The following is a 22,433-nucleotide window of genomic DNA, read 5'->3' as shown; positions in this document are numbered from 1 at the left end:
ATGATGCTCCATCCGTGTTGGAGACCATCAGTGAGGGTCGGCTTCTTACCACCGATTCAAACCTCCACAAACACGTGTTGTTCTCAGGACGGCTCTGTTATTGATGAGAGACGGGAGGCTTTTAGGGAAAAAAGACGCCGCGCTGTGCTGTTTCCTTTTGTTTCTTGATTTGCTGCCAGGGCCACTTTTGTGAACGTTGGGAATTAATGAGCAACGAAGAAAAGCGTCAACAAAACACGCTCTGTGCCAAGGAGGAAGCTGCGAAACATCAAAATAAATTAAAGCCGCCATAAAAGCTTTGCTGTTTTGTGTCATTGTGGATAATCCCAACAAAATGTCATTATCACGCCGGCTGGTGAAGATTTAACTCTGTGTGACTGACGGATGACTGAACTCGCATTTTCCCCAGCCGATCCTGGAAAACAAACTCCAGAATGTGCTGACAGCCGGAGGTGGGACTCACTGTAAGGACATCCGTACGCCTCCAGCCGAAGTCCGATCCTCCCGTTGGGGTTCCAGCCCAGAGGAATGAGCCGGAGGAAGCGAGCTACGACCGGCTGCTGCAGCTTGTACTGGACAACGCTGTCGGCGTTACTGTTTCCTGGAAAAGACTGAGAGGACAACAAACACAGCGATGATGAGGAAGAGGAAGAGGCTCACCAGCCTCTCAATGCATTAAACCAGTATCCAGGGATTCCCATCTCCGTCCAGCCCAGTCCTGCACTGCCTGCAGTTTCTCTCAGTGCTAATATGAATTTATCCGTAAAATAACCTCTTGCTTCTGCACAATGTCCATTTCTGTGTAATTCAAGCAGCCGTATCTGAAGCCGTCACAGGTCTCTTGAAGAGGAAGAGCTAATTTTACGAGTGGATGCGTCAAAGTGGTGACTTTGGTTTTACTTCATCCTTCCACAGCGCTAATCCTCTCGGCTACGGATCCCCAGGAGCATTTGGCCCTCGACTCTTTTGGCTCCACTGTCTGAGACCGTTACTTGAATTAAACTGCTCACGGTACAGAGTATAAATCATCACACAGTTGACTCACCGCGACCAATAAAATAATAACGTGAGTTCTGGAAGCTACCCGCCCACGACAGGATTTCGCTCCCAAACACGGCACTGAGGGCGGGACACAAGAGCCAGATGGAAGGAGAGTCATTCTACAAAATCAGACGGGCCAAATGGGCTTTTGGAAATGAGGCTGAAAGAGAACGAATGGAAGACCTCCTCTGGACTTCTGTCCTCATACCACAGACTCCGTGAGACTCCGAGGACGTGACGACTCCGACGCTCTCCTTCAACAGACTCTGAGCCGACAAATGGAGACAGTCAGAGAAGAATTAATGTGGGCTTGTGCTCAGTTTATGTGAAGTCTCAGCTCAGCCTCTTCTTAAGCTGCGAGGCTGCTCTCTGAGAAGATCCTCAGGGCAGAGATTAGCTGGATTCCCTCCTCTCTGCATCATAAATGCTAATTTATCGTGCATAAAGCTGCAAACAGTGGGAAAGACTTCCAGGCTCGCGTGTTCTTAGATACTTCAAACTGGATTTTTTTTTCCTGCTGAGAATCCATCACTGTGTTTGCTTGCTGCACAAAAAAGGTCAAACCCACTTAGTATTCCAGGAGCTACGTGCTGAACCATGTACCATCACCACACCGGGACAAACGCCGCAACAGCGTGACAGGAAACGACTGAGGAATAGCGCGGCGTCTACCAGGAGGTGGGAGGTGATGCTCCGCTGCTTCTGCTGTCCATCTGACTGATTTCTTCATTAGTCAACCCTGAGCAGAAGCTTTATCACTTCCTTCCCCCATAGGAACGCTTCTTCTACCAGGTTGTTACTCAATCAGTGATGGAAAAAGGTTCAGGAAGCTGTGAAAGGACCATCAGTGGTGCACTGATGTAACGAAGCTGCCGGATGAAATCAAAATGTTGTAGACCCGAAAAGACCTCACAGCAGCTGTGACGGGTCAGCATTAGCTCTGCGAGGGCTATTTATTAACTCCAATGAGCCACAAAATCCTGTAAGACTCTATTTGCTCTGACAACGGTGTGTCAGCACTGTGCACCTCCGTCATGTCTAGCAACTGAATCGATACCGGAGGACTGTAGCGTGTCCCCGACACACACGAGGCAACACAATCCAGAATAGAAAAGAGACACAAATAAAACAAGGGAGGCTGGAGCCTTGCTGGACAGAGAGCAGGATTGAACAGGTCAGAGGTCAACAGGCACATGCCATTAAGCTAACATTTAACACTCATCCAGTGGAAGCTGGTTGCCCCTAATTGGAGATTAATCTTCTTGATCCCCTCATTAAGTTTGGAATGACATTTATGTCGCTTTGATCGTTCAGGATTCATCATTCTTCCGAGAGCTTGTTGCTTTAGTTTACCACCGTTTGAAGGTCAAACAGCGCTACAACATGTACGCACGCGACACACTCACCCCTAAACTGTCCTCCTGCCGGTACTGTTTCCAGTTGTGTCCCGTGTCGCTGAACATCAGCAGGTAGGAGGTCAGCCAGTCGGAGCTGCCGTAGCGGCCCTGCGTGGCCACCGCCGTGACCTTGGTCCGCTCGCCCAGGCTCACCTCCAGCCACTGGTACCTGTCGGAGGCGAGAGGAGACCAGCCTCCGGCTCCTGCAGGGGGAGAAAGACCAGCGGAACCAGTTATTCATCCATGTGGGAATAGAAGAAAATTCCTCTCATCTCACAAACTGTTATGAAGCCACAGCGGAGCATTAAAAAAAAAGAAATCACACTTTAGGGCTTTAGATCGTCTGAACTTTCTAAAAATGCGTTAAAATTGCAGCATTATTTACATCTCAAAGCACCTAAAGATACATCGGCATATCTAATTGTTTCCTTGTGACACATCTTTATTGAAAAACGAACACTAGTTATTAATATTGTAATTGAAATAGAACATCTTAGATGGAGTTAGCTGACAAATTTGTTTTAGCCACAGTGTTGCTACTCCGCGGGTGTCCCAGGAGGAGCTGGAGAAGCTCAAACTGGAGCAGAAACGAGCTATAAAGAAGCAGCTACACAGCTATAAAGAGCAACTTTCCAGCGAGGTAAAAACGCAGCTTTCACAACACTAATGAAACAAAAATGATAAAGCCTGTAGAATATACAAGAGAACACACACGGGCAATAAAGGGCGCCCAGATGCCTGATGGTCACGTTGCTGCAGTGTGGGAGGAAACCAGAGCCATCAGACAGACATCAGAGGGGATCACTTGAATTTCCTGATTTCCAAAAGGATCTTCAAGTAAATCAAGATAATGACAATTAAATCATCACTTTAGCTATTTCCTTGTGAAGTGCTCTTGGTACGAATCCTCTCTGTCATATTCCCACTGGACGGAGGATTTGGAGCTGTCCCACTTGACTGGGAACACTGGTTCACACCCAAGCAGACTGAACTGACGCACTGGTTCATGAGTCTGCGTGTGAAATGCTTCCAACAGACCAAAGCAGCCACTCAGAGATCCAACAACAGATGGAGGAGATGAGGAAGATGGCAGCTTGGCACGGCGACACTGATCACACACACACACACACCCACACACACCCACACATGATGTTCACGCTGATGCAGTTAGCTTGTTCTTGCAGTAACATCTTCTGAAACGCCACGGTAACAAACATCAATTAAAATAAGCTGTTAAGCGTTTAGAAAATTTACCATCTAAATATGAAAATGAAATAATTATCATGACAATCCTGCAAAACTGTTCTACAACAAAGTGCTCGGCGGAGCACGATCCTCACGGAGCTAAATGCTAATTAGCACTTGAATAACCAGCAGATGTTCTGACCTTCACTGGTGAAGACTAAACAAAGCAGGAGGAGGAGAAGAAGGAAGAGGAGAGGCTCCACAAAGATTTACTGTGTCAACACTGCTGGCGCCACTAAAGCTAATATAACAGGAGAAGTGATGGCGGCTGGTCCACAGACTTGTGTCAGAGCTGTCAGCTTAAATCAAGGAGAACTCTCTTAATGACATCTGTGGAGGCACCAGACCAGGAAACCCTCTGAAAACTGGGATTACTGTGGGATGGAGGAATATTGTTAGAGGCTGGCATTACAGAACAGGTTGGAATATAGTGATGTCAACAGAGACACCTGCTTTCACCGAGCAACCATTGTTGACAGAACTTAACGTCTGTTCTGTGAGTTCTACCATCATGAAAATTAGTAAATGCTCCTTAAAATCAGAGTAATTCTATTACTGTGTTTAAAGGGTCAACGGCTCAAGACCACCTACATTTAATTGGTTCCCCTTTCACTTTCCAACTGGTGAAAAAGGAGTTTCTCCTGCTGTGAGTTCTCAGACGTCCACCCTGAAGAACATCTACGCAAAGCTGCAAAATGTGGAGGGCTATTTTTTTGAGGGTGAATTGACAGGAGGTGAAGCCAAAGGCCCTCTTGTCCTGGCTGAGTCCTGCTGCTCAGGCCAGAACCGAGAACAAGAAGCCAGAACGGAGGGTTCCTGCTCCACGACCTCATCAGGGAAAACACTTAACAATTCCTGATTCACCCCCCCCCCAATAAAACCCAAACCTGGTTCATCATCAATAATGCACACGGGTTGAGGGACTAGGGACTGAAAAGGAAGGAGCAGAAAGCCAAGCAGCACACGTCCAGCACCAGCACGGCCCATTTGCATGACAATTCAAAGTCTGGAGGATAATTTCAGCAGACTGCTAACATGTCGCTGTGAAAGAGAGTCCAACAGGATGCTAATGGGCACCATGCAGCAAAACGCTGTCTGCAGGTAAAGCAGGACAGATTTACATAGCGAGGCCGCTTTAAGAAGGATAAATGATATAACATCACAATGAGAGTCATTACCTGACAGGAAACAACAGGAAAAAGCAGCCGGTGAGGGAAAACTGCATGTTTTCACCCAGCTGGACTCAGGAGCTGGACTCAGGAGCAGGAAGCCGAAGCTGCCCAAATTTCCATGTTTACATTTCAAATGTTATTTCGCAATAAAATCATGAGCCGGAAATGTAATTTTCAGGTCCAAGATTGCGGCGGCGACACCAAAACGACAGCCCGAACGTGTCATGAAGACAGAACATGTTTAAAGTTTAATACTGGCACAAAGACGGAGCTGAATTAGAATGAAAGAGGGAAGCTAATGATTACAACGGAGAGACGGGGAGGAGGAGTGGATGATGGACAGGGACAATTTAAAAGTGGGAGGAAAGATGGTGGAGAAAGATAGAAAGAGCCAAAAAGAGGTTTGAAGGAGAGAAAATTAAAATGAAGACTATAAGAGACGCCTTTGCATGGACTGAAAATAGTCAAGGTCCCGGTGAGAAGGCCATTAATTTCCAATCAATAGGCTATCAGGGCTTTTTATTGACTGCTGCTGTTGGACTCAGACACATTAGGCCTTGACTGGGATCCACCGGGTCAAAGTCTGAGGCGGAACATCAGCTATAAGGAAACATGCTCAAATTTCGCTTCGGTGCCAAAGCTGATGAAGGCTTCACTTTCTTCTGCAGTTAATAATTCATGAATCCTCAACTGCAACTTTATAGATTTAGAGAAGAGGACAACTGGTCCCACAGCTGGATGGAGCTCAGCCGCCAGGAGAGTCTTTAACAATGATCCTTCCAGCGGCCCGGCGCAGTTTAATCCCTGTTAGCAATATTAGCTACGTGGCTTGATACAAGATTCAGGTGGTGGTGTCGTGAGCTGTGTGTTACCTGTCTCACAGTGACCTCCTCAAGCTTCCGTATAGGTGGCCTCCCAACGCTGTGATGGTCTCTGCTCACTTAGCGCTTAAATGAATTGAGCGGAAAGCTGCTCCTCAGAGAACAACTGGAGGGGTTGCAGCAGCACCAGGAGATGGAAATGAGATGAGATGCTTATTCATTCATCCCCTCAGCGAGCAGATGGAACTGTGGAAAGCTGCAGCATCGCCGCTGCCGGGCAGGAAAAGTGACGCAGGTTTCTCTTTTTCAGACGCTTTCTTTCTTTCTGCAGGTGGAGAATTTTAACATTCCTGCTGTACAAAGGAGGGTTTAAAAAGTGTCTCAAACTGAGACTGATCACCGTCGTTAGAGTCTTGAACAGCAGGTCCTCCTTGTAAAATCTGTTTATATCTACAAGGTGGTTCTTGTTAACTACAGAACTCAGTAACTGGAGGAGGAAGATGGACCCGACAGAATCACAACAGCTGGGAACAGCTACAGTTTGTGTTCTTAAAAGGAGATTAAGTGTTTTAAACTGTTGTAGGAGCTCTCAATCTCAGAAGGCATCAGAGGCATCAAACCCAACCAAGAGGGAAGGAAACAAGCAAGCAAACTGTTAGCATCGGTGCTTAACTGGGACACTAGGAGGCCAGATTTAAAGAAATGCCCTGGAAGCTAAGGATTCTGGAAATAAAGTCAGTCAGAGGTCATTTTTGTGTAATGCCTGGTTCTCCATGGCCCAGACTTAGAATGCAGAGTCTTTTTTTGTTCACAGCGCATGTGAGCATTTTTTGATCATTCCCACAACAGCAAGCTGTTTCCCAGAATTTGGTGGGAAAAGGTAACAGTCGGGGGCTTTTCAGACTTGAACCCAGGACCGTGAAGCAGCAGCGGAAGGTTCTGCAGCCTCCCAGGTGGTGAGAATCATTCTGATTCAGATTAAATCTGTCTCAGACCTCACGCTTGTTCACTCCTCTGATGCTGGCGCTTCTTCTTTGGAGAAGCTCCACAACGAGCACCATCTTGTCAGAGTTCCCCGTCAGCCTCCAGCAGATCCTCCGTCCTCACATTTACATTTCTGCCACAAAGCATCAGCACAACCTGCAGAGAATAAAAGCTGGGCCAAAGCAAGAAGTCCTCACTCACCGTCTCTCCTGTTGAGTCTGGCGAAGCTCGGCGCGTGGCTGCTGGACAGCTGGGAGGAGCTCCTGAAGGACGACGGTGGTAGGTTGGCCAACAGCGCGCCGTCACACTCCTCTGTTAACAATCACAAAGCAGGAAGTCCCTCAGTCCCGTCTCCACGGCAGCGTACTTACATTCAGCACAGACGCTAGCGTTCGGGCGTGCACCGAGACGAGCGTCAGCGGTGTCAATCATGGTCAAAGTTATGATTCTCGGCAAAACCTACACAGACCAGGAGGCTGGAGCGGAAGGGCTGAGATATGAAGAAAATTGTAATTACGTCAACATCAGCATCGTCTGTCATGGAGGCGCGTCTAACAATGCACAGAATGATTAAAATAATTGACAATTACTAAAGTTTTACATACATAACACAGAAACTCTACACGTAACCCACTGAAACAATAAAAAAAAACCACCCTTAAAACAGTAAGTTAGTGTATTGTTGGTGGAGAAACAACTACAGCACTTATCCGGCGTGATGGAGCACTTAGAGGTCCCAAAAATCCCAAGCATCACTTCTGAAGCCGAGATAAATTCAGGGTTTTATGGCAGTGGCGGCGCGGCGGGTTGAGACAGGGTCGTCTCTTTTGACAGCATGTGTACACGCTGTGATGTGGTTCATCATCAAAGTGGCTGGAAAGAAGCATTAAAAAGTTCTTTAAAGTGAAACAGAGCGACTGAATGGATGAGAGAGGAGATCATCGACGGAAAAAAGACAGAAAAGATGCCACAAATCACAACCGCAGAGTTCCTCCACCTTCAGAATGGTTGTCAAAAACAGAGGAATGAATGGTTGCTCAGCAGCACTTCAGCAGCGTTGGCTGTTGGTTACAGAGACCTGCAGAGTTAATGTTGCTCTTCTGGCACCGGACAAACGGCGTCCTCCTGCTGGATCCTGTCGTGCTGGGGAGATAAAGGGCCTCCTGACCGGCTCGTTCCAGGCTGGACTCAGATGGAGATGAATGAGCGCCATCAGGAAAAACACCCCCATGTTTTTCTGGGCTGCTATTTTTCCCTCGTGGGGTCACGGGAGGGTGCCGGAGTCTCCTCTGGATGGGTCGCCAGCCTTATCTGAGCATTTAGGGATTCGGTACCTTGCTCAAGGGTACTTCAGCGGTGCTCTGAAGGTGTCCTGGCACCTCACACGGCTACCGGCGCACCTTCAAGACATTTCTTGAAGATGTTACTTTCATGGTTTACAGGGTGTGACTGCAAATAAACCGCCGTAAAAGGCCGGCGCTCAACGGTTCTGCTCAAACTGCGTCATCAGAAACAAATGACAGAACAAAGACAACAAATCATAATGTTGAACGCCGCTAAATATTCATAGCTGTCCTCTGGAGTCAGACCGACGCGCCTCCATCAGCAACATCTTTATTAATGACATTCTCCGCCCTAGAGACGCAAAACGATTCACGCTCCGATCGCAGCCCACAACCCCTAAAACAGAACATTAGCGCTAATCCGTCACTGCTACATCTCTACAGCGCCGGGAGCCTCGGCAGCTGCCTGGAATCCAGCGCAGCCTGCTCACGTTAGCGCCTGAGGAGGAACATTATCATGCTAGCCGCTAACATCTGTACACGCTCCTCCCTCCTGCTTCTCCAGGTCAGTACGTTCGATCAGGGCTGCTGTTTTGTTTGAGTGACTGTAAATACTGAATTGGATCTCCATTGAACCCAAACTGAGCCTAAAGAAGAGGAGGAAGAGCTAATCTACAGGGTCACAGATGCACAATGGCTGCCCATATCTGTCGGATCAACGATGTTCACCCCCACAATCTTTCACTGAGGCACACACAACTTACCAGACAAATAGTCGTTTATATTCTGAAGAAAAAGGAAAAGTTTGATGACTAATTACTCTGGTCCTAGCTGGGCTGCATGCGGACATCACACCGCCTCCAGCTTTGCCCTCTCTTGATACAGCTCTCCTCCAGGTTTTTTTCTTCCAAATGTGCACTGGTCTGAATGTGGCGTGGATCCTCAGCAACCACCAAAAGGTTGGGTCTCTGAGGATCTTTGAGAGTTGTTATCCCTGCAGGCAAACTTTTTATCCCTGCAGGCGCCAGACTGGCAGCAGCTTGTGCCTCCGGGTGGAGGGCGGCCCTCGCCGTGAAAGGCACGCGAGACGCTGGAGCCTGGAAAGGTTAAACGCGGGCCGTGTGCTCTAATCCCAGAGGGACAAAGACGATGTGCGGTGAGAGCGCATCCTTGTTCGGGGAGGGGGGGGCGAGACACCCTGACAGCTTTTCTTCAGTGCAACTGTGAAACTTGAACGAGCACGTTTGTGACACCGGAACCAGGCGAGCGCAACTGCGGCTGGTTCAGAGAGGACTGGACCTGAATATGGAAAAGCTGCTGGCCTCAGCAGTGACCCCGGGGGGGACGCAGGATCCTGAAGACCCACTGGAGCCCCTCCTCAGGGTCAGAGTCCACTTTAGTGCTGTTTTATGCACAGAATAACAGCATAGATGCTGTCATCCTGGTTTAAAGGTTTATCCATTAGCCCCAATAACGTAATGACGTTTCGGAAAACTCAGGAGGCAATTATGATGACATCTGACCGATTCCTGTAAAGATAATGTCTCCTAATCAACTCACCCGGCCGCTCTAATTCAGGTTGTTGAACAGCGACGTAACCCACAGAGCCGGAGACCCTGAATCCCAATGAGCTCCATCCATCACCTGAACAAACAGCAGCGAGCAGAAGGTCCTGCTCTCGCAGCTCTCCGAGCCCGGACTTGGGTGCCGCTCGGTACACGCTGAATTGACTTATCTAACCATTCAGAGCACACAGCGGTAAGCAGGATTAATGAGGCCCCGGCAACGCTTGTTTGCTGCAGAGCGCTAACAATCATCCTCATGCAGAAAACGTCAATGTGCATTTCCATAATCCAGCCGACCTTCAGCGCAGAGTTCTGCTAAAAGCCATGGCAGCAACCCAAACAGATCAACATCCTGCTATTATTTTCTTCCTGTGCTTGTGCACGAGCTGAAGAGGGTTGATTCTACTCAAGCAACAAGCAGGAAGTAGTCGTGAGCGCGGAGTGCATGACTTTCCAACGCTGCGCGACCATATTTGTGCTTCAGGGATTTTCGGGGATGCACCGGTCACACATTGAGCTGGTCGGCCGAGATCTGAATATCTAGACAGGCTTTTACATATGAAAGGAAACATCCTCGTCCGTCTGCGGTACCACCTGAGAACACCTGTTCTGTTGGTGCCACAGGTGACGGACTAATTTCCTGTCCTCACGATGAAAGCTGCCAGCGCCTGTGGCAGCTACAGACCCCAGCAGCTCGGCACCTTCGCTCTGCCTGACCGCTGGATGCAGATTTCCTTCCGGCCCTCAGCCTTTATCCACAACTCCTCGTGCACTGGAGCGACATCGGCGCAGCCAAACACAAACGGCGCTCGTTAAACTCAGCACGACCATCGTCCTCAATGAGATTTATCGCCCGCCCACGTCAGCGCTCGGCGGGCAGCAGGCAAACGAAGCGATCAAAATGGCAGCGAGGCATGTCGACAGGTTTGACTTCAAACGCCGCCGAGGCCCCGGAGGTCCTCGCCTCACCTCCCGCCGATGTTTCGCAGAGAAGCGTGGCGTAATAGAACGCCGGTTTCTTCGGCAGCCACGCCGATAAACGGTTTAATCTAAAGGTGTCTTGATGGGAAGCAGCCGAGCACGGAGCCACTACGGTAGGGGGAAAAAAAATACAATTTAATTCTGCCGTTCAAGTAAAATACACAGCGCAAACATATCGCTCACCAACCTCTGCAGATGTATTTAGGAAAAATGAAGCTGTATTGTACACTGGGGAGCGAAAATGAAACCCTGCAGTGCAGCATGGGAGCAGCTTACGCTAGGGTACAAGCTATTTTAATGCAAATGAGCGGCCGAGCAGCAACTGTATGTAAAGATGATTTTATAGACACTGCGGGCAGAAATTGGATGCAGTATAATAGAGACAGACAGCGAGTCGGTTCCTCTCCCCCTCGTTAGATCAAATAGTCACAGTAAGTCATCTATTTTGCAAATTGCTGACAGGTAAAACATACATAAAGGTTCACCCAGAGGAGGGGAGATGATGCTGCCGCTGGCCTCGTGAACGTCCAGTCCTGTATTCTCGCCAGCTGATGCTAATTTCTGCTGCCTCCCCGGAGTCTAACCTCTGCAGGAGGTTTAATCCCTGTCTGACTGGAGCGAACAGGCGAGGTCCTGCACATTCAGAGCAAAGACGTCATAAACACCAGCTGGCTGAAGAATGCGCGAGGGTTCATTGATAAATAAAAGTGCTCATCGCACTAAGGAGAGCCCCCGTGTCCGGGCGGGACCGCTGGTGCCTGCAAAAGAGTGGTGTAGGTGGTGCCGCTGCAGGCTGGCGCCACTCTCATCCGTCCTCCGCCTGCCTTTAATTCAATCTTTCGCCAAAGCTCGAGGTCAGTTTTATCTCCAAGTTGATAATAAACTCTGCAGGAATTCAATTTGTTGTTGGTTTCTCTGGGTTTAGAATTTATCATCCGTGCGTAACGCGGCCCAGGGAGGATGTGAGGTGCCAGGCGGAGCAGCTGCTCTCTGCTCCCCGAGGACCCGCGACCGCCTCAGATATTGGAAATAACAAACGCTGCATTGGAAATCTGTTCACACGCTGGCGCGCTGCTGCCTTTGTGTCGGTGTGGCGGCGTGCTGCAGAGCTGCAGCAGTGTGGTCTGACCAAGATCTCCCGAGAAACGTGCGCTGCAGCGTCCTCCAGACCGGTGCGATTACGCCTGATGCCACACGAAGACAACAGATGCCCAAAAATATGGCCACATTTAAAATCCCAATTACAATTAATGAGTGGATTAAACAGAAACTGTGAGGAAACTGTAATGAAGCACTGTCCAAACCCGCCTGAGGCTAAAACCCTTTCAAACACAAGCCGCTCGGGCAGAAATCTCATTTTTTATGCGTTTCTCTCACTTTTTTCCTCAGATATCGATACTGGCCTTTGTTATTGTAAAGCCAATATTTCCCCCTGCCTACAGCCAAGGTCGCAGGCTTACAGGAAATAAGCATGTAAACCCCAGATTATTCCGCTGATTTGAGTCTCCGCTTGTCCCGGAGAGGAAGACACGCGCATCCAGTCCAAAGTGTAAAAACGTCCCTCAAGCTTCCCTTTCTCCAGTCGGTCATTAATATTTATGCCAGCTCGGTCTCGCTGGTGCTCTGGGGGGGTCTGGAAACCTGAAGGCTGAGCACTCGCAAGCCCGTAAAAGCCAACAGGGGTGAAATTGTGGAGGCTGTTGACAATATTGCGGGGGGTGGGACTGCTGACAGGGGGGACGATTAGCAGGACAAAGTTTTTCATTATCCTTCTTTTCTGTTTTCCTCCCCTCCTTTTAACCCAATCCCTCCTCTCTTCACCTTCCTTTCTTTTTAATTTCAGCTCTCCAGCTCCTCTTCATCCCCGCTGTCTTCTTCCTGTCTGCCCCTTCTGCCCCCCCCCCCCCGTTGACATATCATCACAAGGAGAAGTGAGGCGGAGAATCCAGAAAACAGACGGAGGCTGCTGCACGTACAGAGGAGAGTCAGTGAGGGATTAAATAAAGGCGGGAGGCTTTTCTCATAGTTTCCACTCCTCTTCCCGTCTTTAATCCTGCCATCCATCTCTTCCTCCCGCTTCACCTCACTGTGTTTGCCTCTAATTAAGCTCTGTCCTGCGGCGTTACAATCCAGCCTCTCTCTTCACTGACTCAGCTTTGTCCTCCTCTCTAATACCAGCTGATTGCCTCTCATCAACAGTCTCTGCAGCTCCGTGGTCGCCCGGTTCGGGGGGAAAAAAAACCCTGACGGAGAGCGAGCAAAACGCCAGGGTGACGTCTCGGAACGTCGCCGAGGCTCCCGGATCTGCAAACACACTGTCAGAGCGCCCAAATTAAAAACATTCTCAGGATTATTGGGACAAATGATGTTATTATCTTGCTTTGGCAGCTGCAGCAGCGATGTTCCTTCTGTGGGGAGCCAGCGGAAAGCGCGGCGACCTTGGTGATGAGTTCGACGCCGCCAGCAGAGCGTCTGATTACGACAGTCGTAACTAAGACGGGCCGCAAGAGTCCGCCGTCAAAGCGACCGCGGGTCACCACCTCAGCGCATAAAAGCCAATTTTTGAAGCGGCAACGTGTCGTCTTCAATGACAACAGCTGGATTTGACAAATGGCCCCATTTGGAGGGGGTCAGATTTGTTCCAGGGGTGGCCTTCGAGGGCCGTCCAGCAGGTCTCACATGGACGGACACCAGCTCCCGCTTCCCGGTGGATAAAACCAAAGGTGGAACGCGAGCGCGAGTTAGCCCGCAGGTATTTCTGGCAGAGGTTTGCTGGAAATGTCTCCATATGTTCCCGATGACACTGAACTCATCTTGAACGCATCTGTCAACGCTGACAGGAGATCTGCTTCTTCTGCTGGTTCCAGAGGGCTTAATCCCAAACTCTTAACAACACCCTGGGGCACCCACACCTTAAATAACCTGCCCTGCCTTCAAGCCCCCAGAATCCTTCACTGGGAGACTAAAAACACTCTGAATTCACCATTCAGCCCCCAGCATCTCAATAATTTAATGGCACTCATTCTGAATCCTTGCACCGCCTGCAGCCCCTGAATAATCAAACCTTCTTGAACGCCACGTGTGTTTTACAGCCTAATTAGTGAGGTCACTGGTTGGTAAGTTCAAGGCAGAGGAAATCCCATTACCTGTCCATCATGTCAGGCCTCATACAGTTTAATCACAGAACAACGGGGCAGAATATGAACCAATTTCACCTCCACCGCCCCCCCACCACCAGTCTCCCGTCAAGCCTCTCTGACTTTTTAAAGTTAGTTTAAAGACAAAGTTTTACACTTGCAGTGAAGCCCGTGACTAAGTGGAGTAAAGTGAGCGGACATTAAATATCTGAAAATCAGCATATCAGCGCACGCAGACGCAGCAGGAGAGTAATGGTGTTATCTGTCATTAGGCAGAATTTAAGTCACTTAGCATTCTTGAGATTATCTGTCATTAGTTCGTGATTACAACTGGCTCTCCAGTGGCTCTAAATCAGCTCCGAGTGAAGGATAAATACCTCTGAGAGGACTGATGAGACCCAGGGAAAATATACGTGAAGATAATGGCTGGAAAGGCAGTAGGGATGAATAATTGAGTGTGCGATGACTCTTATTCAAACGCTGTGGATCTGCTGTAAGTGTAGCTAAAAGCTTCTAGATTGTCAAACGCTCAATGTGGGAAAAGCACAAAATTGATGAATTGTTGTCCATTGTTGACCATTTTACTTGTTATTTAAGGACATTTTAAGGTTTCCTGACAGCGAGATGGGAGGATAAGAGGCTTTAGAGGTGTTTGGGCGCCTGTTTAATCCAACATAAGGACGATTCTGTGAGATTATAAGGGAACAGCTGGACCTCTAAGACCTACAGACAGTTTCCACAACAACTGAGGACAAAAGGTGTCCTGTTGCCAGCAGAGACGATTGATTGTCCTGAAAACTGAGCTTTTCTCCAGACGGACATTTGGCAGACTCATTTAACAGATTTCAGAGAGAAGCTGTTGGCTCATTTAAGCTAATGTTTGGATATGGATGCATTTATTCCAAACCCAGAAATGCTACAAATCCATCATCTAATGCTGCCATTTGGATCTCTCATCCATCTCATATTTGTTAAATTACCACCATCACAGGCAGAAACACTGAGCTCACATCTCAAACTACAGTATTCCCACTCTCGATTTAAGTGATATTTTTAGCCATATTTATCTTTCTACACATCTGTGACCCGTTTCTCCCGTTGTAACTTAATCCCAACACTTTTATTGAACCCTTGTGTAATACGTGACAGCAGTACTGAATGATTCTGATCAATGCACACGTATTTGTGTGTGCATTCATGTCTGGAGGCATTCATGGACCAGCCCAGAACCTGCAGTCCCCGGGGACCTGCCAGCTCACAACTACGAGAGCAAACGTGCACGTGGGCATCGATGGAGGATAAGTCTGTCAGTTTGAGCCCATTGTGGCTTATTTGGTTTGGAACAATCAGATTATTCGGCCTATATTTTGCCACAATAGTGTTCAGTGAAAGAACGTGGGCAGGAGTCATTTCAGTACCTTGGAGAGTTCTCTGTGTGTGTGTGTGTGTGTGTGTGTGTGTGTGTGTGTGTGTGTGTGTGTGTTTGAAGGTTACGACGTGGGTTTGAGGTTATAATTGGGTTTAGATCACAGTCAGGATCAGGGGGTTAGTTAGGGGTGATTAGGGTTGGGGTGGGTAATACAATGTGTATATGAAAGTCCTCACAGAGATACAAATACGAGGAAGTGTGCGTGTGTGTGTGTTTTTGAACTACACATTAAATATAAATGAACGTGCAGTAAAAGGAGGGAACAGGAGACTGTGCCAGTAGACCTCTTGGTGGAGTGTGACGTACAGTGTGTGTCTGTGGGGCAACTGTAGCAAAACTATGTGCAAACGTGTGGTTGATGGAACACATCGGTGACTTCGGATCGTTTCGGACACCCGGATGAAGCTTTTCTCAACCTACGAGCAAGTAACAATTTACATTTGCATCTTTCAATCCTAAAGAAAGTCAAGCGTCAGCAGTAGCTGGGTGGTAGCGCCCACTGGTGGTGGCTGTACAGCTACGGAGGCGATGGATCTTGGTGGATCTGCACAGCTGCAAAATGCACATTTCTGAATGTTCTTAGTTTAACAACTTTCCCTTCAGATGAATGCGTGTAAACCACAACAACAACAACCTGACAACTGCAATTTCCCAAACTGAGAAACAGGCTCTAAAAAAGCACAACCAACAATAAAGCCAATCAAGCTAATTAAATCGTGCAATGAACACAGACGTGAAGTCCAAGCACCGCGGTGCTCAGAGGAACCGAAATAAATCACAACTCAACAAGCCACAGGTCAACAAAACCTTCCGAGAGCCTGATTAAAGCAGCAGCTGTCTCACCAAAAGAGACCCAAAAGAAACAGATCCTCTGGTTCTGCCTCTCATGTACAGCTCAGGATGAACCACCAGGAGGACACCCATCCCATAATGATAGCACAGTCATCACGTGGTGTGACGGTAGCTGAAGCTGAACCACACACTACTGCCTTCATACCTGCATGTCCAGTAGGTGGCGCCGGAGCAAAGGCGACGTCAGAGTCATCCAGCACTCTGACTTTGCCGAATGTCTGAGGGTGAAACATTGAAATGAGTCTGTTGGGGACTGTTTTAGGCACCATCGCCATCAGGGACTCTCAGGCTAACAAGTCATCAGAGCGCCATCTGTGCACACGGTTTATGTATTTCAACTGTTGTCATTTATTCTGACCTCTGTAATGAACAGTCAACCAGGCTGGGGGGTGGGGGGGTGGGGGGGCTCTTACTGACACCAGCAGCTGGGATCCCTCCAGTCTGCAGTCTTCGCTTATTAAGGAGCTGTGGTTTATGAAGCGTGCATGATGGGCGCGCTGCTGGGCCTGATGGGAGAGAAGAAGGTGGATTCCAGGACAGGGAAAGACACATCGGAACTAAAGTGCAGCAACACGAGACTGGGGGCACCTTCCTGGAGCCCTCGCACGGAGCGGTGGCGAGCAACCGAGCGAGGTGCTCACTTCAGGTCCCCCCACTTATCATCGCAGCTTCTCTCGCCGTCTGTGGCGCCGCACGAGAAAAAAACGTCTCACACCGGTGACAGGAAAATCGACGTTTCCACGTGTTAAAGGACAGGCAAAAAGGCACCGAACAGGAGACAAAACAGCAGCGGGGACAAAGGACGCCAAACCACCAAATAATAGTCCAAACAAAAGACTGAAAGAGCACAGCACAGTTCAATGCTTTGTGCGCACGTTGCGGTCCAAATGCCAATTGCGTGGTTTTCTTTGGCAATCCTGAGTCTTTCCAGCAAGATTACCTTTGCTTTTGTTGACTAATTGCAGAAAAAGTCTCTCTTTGGCTTCCAACTGCCCTCGAAGCCACTGCAACGCTACAACAAAGCTCCTGCAAAACCCAGCCTGAGAAAATCTGAGAGGGAAGAGAATCAGAAATTCAGATTTTAAAGAAAAAGTGTGTCTCGGAGAAGCCCAACGACGAGAGCAGCTGAGGTTCTCAGAGACGGCTGGATATTCCCGGACCTTTGGGTTTAAACGTGCACACCTTGAAACGTGCACGCCTTGAAACGGAGCACGGGTATCCAGTTTGTGCTGCGGCAACAGTGACATCTAAACACACGACAGATGGGAGCGTCGGGAGGAGGAGACGGAAGGAGGGAGAGCTGAGGCTCCAACTTGGAACAGGTAAGACGAAGGAAGAATGAGGGATAAATGAAGACTTCTCCAAACCCTGCCTCCATCCAGGACGGAGAGGCTTCTCCTCCACCCAGGACGGAGAGGCTTCTCCTCCACCCAGGACGGAGAGGCTTTCTCCACCCAGGACGGAGAGGCTTCTCCTCCACCCAGGACGGAGAGGCTTCTCCTCCACCCAGGACGGAGAGGCTCCGCTCCCCGTATCAGCTGATCCCAGGCTGATCCTGAAGATGTTCTCTGCTCCAGCAGGAGAGAAATAACCTCATTTCACGTTTCAGCTTTTTATAGCGGCTTCACAGCAAAACACAGAAGCCACTTTGGTGCCTAAAACCTTTCACAAATGCAGGAGTCGAAAATAAAGTTTCCCGGACGATGATTCGAATTAAATATTGATTCTACACAATTAACAACCTCAACTCGGATTTTTGGCTGACAGAAAACTTTAATGTCCTTAAATATTCATTCACCGAGCAGCGATTAGCCAATTTTAACGAGACAGAAAGCCAAACTTTCAGAATAGTGCCAGAAAAACGACAGAAACGGGGGTTCTGTGTCGTACAGACCGCCCCGGTAACCGCGACCCTCTCCGGGTCTGCGCAGCCGGGACTCACGCCGCCTCCTCCGGGAGGACGAAAAAGTGAAAATGCTGAAAAGCTCCGCTTACCTTCCGAGGTTGTCCTGGAGAGAAGCAGGGCGGCCGTAAGGATAATCCCAGCGGCTGTTTTAGTCCATAGAACCATGGTGATGCAGCAGGGAGAGCGCCGGGGTCTGCCGGAGGAGAGAGGCGGGAAGACAACCTCTCTTCTCCAGCTCCGAGAGAGGTCTGTCCCACCCTGGCTGGAGCGAGGCTGGGAGGGGGAGGGGGGAGGGGGGGGCGACGCCTCCAACTTCGGCGAACCCGCCAATTTCCCATCATCCTTTGCGTCCTCGGCGATGTCAAATTTACTAGCAAGCGCTAATATTTGCGGATAATTGAATGGAATATTCACACAATTTAGTCTATGTCTGTGAACGTTAAATGCGTCTTGGTCTCTGTACGACACATGTTTATACGCTTCTTACAATATCCGCGCAGATCGGCTAGATTTGCTAGTTTGCTAACTTCGAAGCGAACACTGGTCGCTATAGGAGACGTTTGTCCAATCAGGTCGCGATTAGTCGTATAACCAGGAAGTAGCGATGGCGACCTGCTGCGCTGAAATTAAAGTTGAATTAAGTGGCAGAAAATATAGCTAATTCGTGTAATTTACTCATGTACTGCAATTTTAAAGTACTTTTCGGGAGTATTCGCATTTTCTGCAATATTTGTTAAACGCTGAGCTCCAGCCAGTGAAACTGAACTGAAGAAGGCTTCTGGATAGAAGGCGAAACGTCTTCAAGAGAAGAAAAACAGTCCAGTTGACACAGAAAACATACCTTGGACAAATAAAAGATGCCAGTCTACAATTTTGATTGTAATAATTTTGAAGCAAACCAGTTTTTCATGGTTTTATTTCTCGTGATTTAAATCGCAGCCATACATGAACAATTGCAGAATGCTAAGGAAAGAATCATTGGACAAGAAATGTGTGAATATATATGTGTTTTCTGGTGGAAACAGCGTTTTATCATTTGAGTTGTTTGTCTTCACCTCTTGAGCTATTTCACAGTTGCTGTAAACCACTGGCTACTTGGGAATAATGAGCTGAAACTAAACTAAAAATAAAACTTGCCGTTTTACCCTTTTAAGGCTTACGGGGAGGGTCCTGGAGCCTATCCTCCAGGGTGAAGGTAGGAGTCACCCCTGGATGAGTTGTGGGTTCAGTATCTTGCTCAAGGGTACCTCAGCATCGCTCTGAAGGTGTTCTGGCACCTTCCCCTACCAGATTACCTTCCATGTTTTTGTCCGATCCGGGTCTTCAACAAAAAAAAACCTTCGACTTTCCCACCCAGTCCTCAAAAGACTGGGCTACCACCCCCCGATAATAATTAATCTGTTAATTATAATCCTGAAAAAGGGAAGCATAATGCAACGTTTAATTATCATTGTAGTTTCAGAGCTGCTCTGAGTGAATGATTAATTATCAGTTTCTCTAGCACAGACGCTCACCTGGGGATGAAGATGTAGCTTCATCAACCGCTCTCCTAAACATCCACTAGAAATGCAGGTTGTTTTCTACAGGTTCCTCCCTGTCTAAAAACAGCCAAAGATGAGTGGAAACTGTGTGAGCTACCTATCTAGGGGGTCTTCCTGCCTCTCCAGCAGGCCTGCACCCCAATTATAGATAAACAGCAGATTAAGAAGATGGGTCATCAGGAACATCTCACAAAAGGTCAGCTGACACTGAGATCTGGAGAAGCATGAACTGGTCTTGTTCTTCAAACATTCCTTGACCATTTTTGGAGATACGTTATCATCCCTAGAAGCCATATCATGTTTCTGATATATAAATGTAATATTTGCTACCCATTTATTAGATGATTTATGGTTTGGCTTGGAGATGCAGATGATACTGCTGTATTATTGGAACCATCTGAAATGATGATGATGATGATGATGATGATGATGATGGAAGGTGTGTTTCCCTTCACTTGTCAGTGTTTATGGCTGAGTGGGCCTTAATGAGAGGGAATTTCTGCCAAGAAGATGCTCTTAAAAACAAAAAGTAGAGCGACAGCATGAAGTGTCTGATGGGAAACCTACCGAGAGGATCAACAGCAGCTGAAACAGGTGGCAAAACCTGTTGAGAGTAAAGACAGCATGGAGGGAGAGACAATACTGAATCCAGAATCCTGCAGAAATGAGAAATCATGCAGGCACATTTGCTCCACGTGAGCATCAGCTGCCCCAGGATGCCCCTCCCGCTGAGATGTTCACAGCTGATCTGGCTTTAGATGCAGAAACACGCAGAGAGGAAGAAGCAGTGGGAATCTGAGACTCGATCCACCCAGAATCTCAAACAGAGCAATGTTCAGGAACAGAGAATTGAGAGGGAAGCTTAGCAGGATGGGCCAGGAAGCAACCAGGAAAACATCTGAATGAAGATGCGTGTGTTTGAGTGAAGCCAAGGGTTGTAGAACAGAAACCAGCTTTATTTATCTAAAGAAAGCATTTCTGAATGTTTGCAACATAGCAGGAGGGAGAACATTCAACTTGAATCGAGTCTTCAGTCAGAAGCCCTTCACAGTAATTCATGTGCCAGTTGTCGTTTCGGGACCTGAACTCCATGTTGGCTTTCTGGTATTTTATTACTAGGAAAAGTGTCCAGAAAACCAAGGTGAAGAAAGCTTCAATCCAGAAGAGCTAGAATCATAATAAACCACCTCTGATGCAGCATTTAGCACCTGATTTTCACCTATCACTAAAATATGAAGAACATATACCCTCTGTATTTTTAGCATTTGTATTTTAATGAAACAGAGCATTAAAATGAGTCCAGAAAATTACAATCTTGGTTTGAGCAACACAGATTTGATTTCTGCTTCACTTTTGCTATTAAAGAAGATCTACATGGACATTGCATGCAGTTACCATGATTACCACAGTTACTTTAGATAAGTGTGTGTCTTTGGTTTGTCTTTGATCTCCTTTATGGCTTTGGTGTCATGACCTGAAAGATTAAAGGAGAAATCAGAAGTGGGAGATCAAACACATCAGCTCTACCTCTTTCAGCACATGCCTGAGGAGCTCAACACTCTTGTCCCACACTGGTGACCAGCAGACGCATCAATGGCACAGAGAGGAACCCAGCAGCTGAAGGCAGAGCAAGAACCACTGGAATCATCAATGTATACTTGGAGGGAAGAGGTCCAGCACCTTAGAGAAGCCCTGGCAGGGTAGTGAAGAGGCGACAGCTGAGGACTGTGGCCCATGTGGAGACCCTGACCCAGCTGAACAGCACACAAGCTGCTCTGAAGGAGAGCAACCTCAAATGTGCTTCTCTGGAGGAAACCCTCCACAGTCAGCAGCAGGAGAAAGAGGAGCGACACAGGAGAGAGCTGATGGAGCAGGAGGAAGGCCTGAACCAGAAGCTCCTTGTGATCCAGGAGGAATTTGAGAGGAAGCTGGAGAAAGAGAAGCAAAGATTTAATGAAGAGAAAGAGGCATTGAGGCAGCAGCTCTTTTTTCAAGAAGATAAGTTCAAGAAACTGCTTGATGAAGAGAAACAAAAATATAATGAGAAGATCTTGGAAAAAGAGGAGTTGATGAAGCAGCAGCTGTTGGCTAAAGAAGAGAAGTTTAACAAGATGCTGGCTGATGTTCATCAGCGGTGGGAGAGCACAGCTCAAAAATGGGTCCAGATGAGGGAAGAGCTGGAGCAGGAGAGCCAACGGTTGAGGGAAGAGGAGGAGGAGAAGACCAAAGAGGAGCTCCAGAGGCTCTCTGAAGCAATCCTCCAACTTCAGGTGAGATGCTTTCGCCTTTGTTCCTCTTCCAGAAGATTTCAGATGATGTTCAGTGAAATCTAAAACACAATCTCTCTTTTCTCCAGCTTCAAGTATCAAAGAAGCAGAAGAAAAAATGCTTCTGTAGATGGATCTGGAAAAAGATGAGGTTCTGGAAAAAGATGAAGTAAACAACAATTCCAGAGCTCCCAAAGCCCTTGGACTCACCTGCGTCCAGTGTCGCCGGGACAGTCTGGAATTTAAATGCCCTGTCTGCCGTCTGGAGCAGCGTCACGCTGGACACATTTTTTTCCTCCTTTTGGATGGTGCAATTAAACGTTGTGCGTGTTGTCCAAAGACGGTCTATCGGCAGTTTGACAGAACAAAATGTCTGACTAAACCAAGTCACTTTGGAGAACTTCAGTTCAGTGATGCTTGTTAGGAACTGCAGTACGAATTTTTTGCATTTATTTGTTTATTTTAATGTCACCATTAAAGGCACATTTAAGGCCATAAATGTTCTTCTTTGCTAGGCTAAATACCGCAATGCGTCTTCATTTCTTATAAACTGGAGCCACTGGTTCCAGTTTTCCTCCTTCCAGGCTGCTGTTTTTCGGAGGAGCAGATGGAGCAAAATGCTCGTCGCTGCTCTACATTCATTGTGACAGCTGAAGGCCTTTAGTGGCCCTGTGGCCCCGCTGGCAGCCCCCCAAATCAAACAGGACGGAGCTTTACCAAGAGCCCAGTGGAGACAAGGCTGTGGGAGGCCAACACAGAAATTTTCCCTCAACTTTTCTCAAAGCTCTCTGCTGGTGTGGTGCATTGTGGGT

At 48.0% G+C, this 22,433-nt stretch overlaps 2 protein-coding genes across 4 annotated transcripts in view; one reads left to right on the top strand and one right to left on the bottom strand.

The window, feature by feature from the left end:
• LOC130538849 (contactin-associated protein-like 4) overlaps positions 1-18,062 on the bottom strand; it is a 40,614-nt gene extending 22,552 nt beyond the window's left edge. For 2 of the 3 annotated variants that reach the window (XM_057056793.1, XM_057056795.1), the window contains exons 1-4: positions 17,903-18,062; positions 6,862-6,972; positions 2,448-2,641; positions 464-611 (exon numbers count right to left, since the gene is read on the bottom strand). In XM_057056793.1, the coding sequence (XP_056912773.1) occupies positions 464-611; positions 2,448-2,641; positions 6,862-6,972; positions 17,903-17,978 (529 nt within the window). In that variant the 5' untranslated portion in view covers positions 17,979-18,062. Of the gene's footprint in view, positions 1-463; positions 612-2,447; positions 2,642-3,152; positions 6,834-6,861; positions 6,973-17,902 lie in introns of those variants that run through there. The other variant, XM_057056796.1, reaches the window with a different exon arrangement.
• A 2,993-nt stretch (positions 18,063-21,055) lies between these two features.
• On the top strand, positions 21,056-22,142 carry LOC130539288 (golgin subfamily A member 6-like protein 22). Its single transcript, XM_057057525.1, has 2 exons — positions 21,056-21,624; positions 21,711-22,142. Exons 1-2 carry the CDS (start codon positions 21,220-21,222, stop codon positions 21,792-21,794), a joined length of 489 nt encoding a protein of 162 aa, XP_056913505.1. The 5' UTR covers positions 21,056-21,219; the 3' UTR covers positions 21,795-22,142.
• Positions 22,143-22,433: the final 291 nt, after the last annotated feature.

The sequence above is a fragment of the Takifugu flavidus genome, chromosome 15 (genome assembly GCF_003711565.1).
Source record: "Takifugu flavidus isolate HTHZ2018 chromosome 15, ASM371156v2, whole genome shotgun sequence".
Lineage (NCBI taxonomy): Eukaryota > Metazoa > Chordata > Actinopteri > Tetraodontiformes > Tetraodontidae > Takifugu > Takifugu flavidus.
This window is presented reverse-complemented; position numbering and strand designations above follow the sequence as displayed.

Excerpts from the sequence above, each read along its gene's own strand:
- LOC130539288 (XM_057057525.1), top strand. The coding sequence starts at position 21,220 with ATGGAGCAGGAGGAAGGCCTGAACCAGAAGCTCCTTGTGATCCAGGAG. Across the intron at positions 21,625-21,710 it reads AAGCAATCCTCCAACTTCAG|CTTCAAGTATCAAAGAAGCA; the intron begins GTGAGATGCTTT and ends TCTTTTCTCCAG.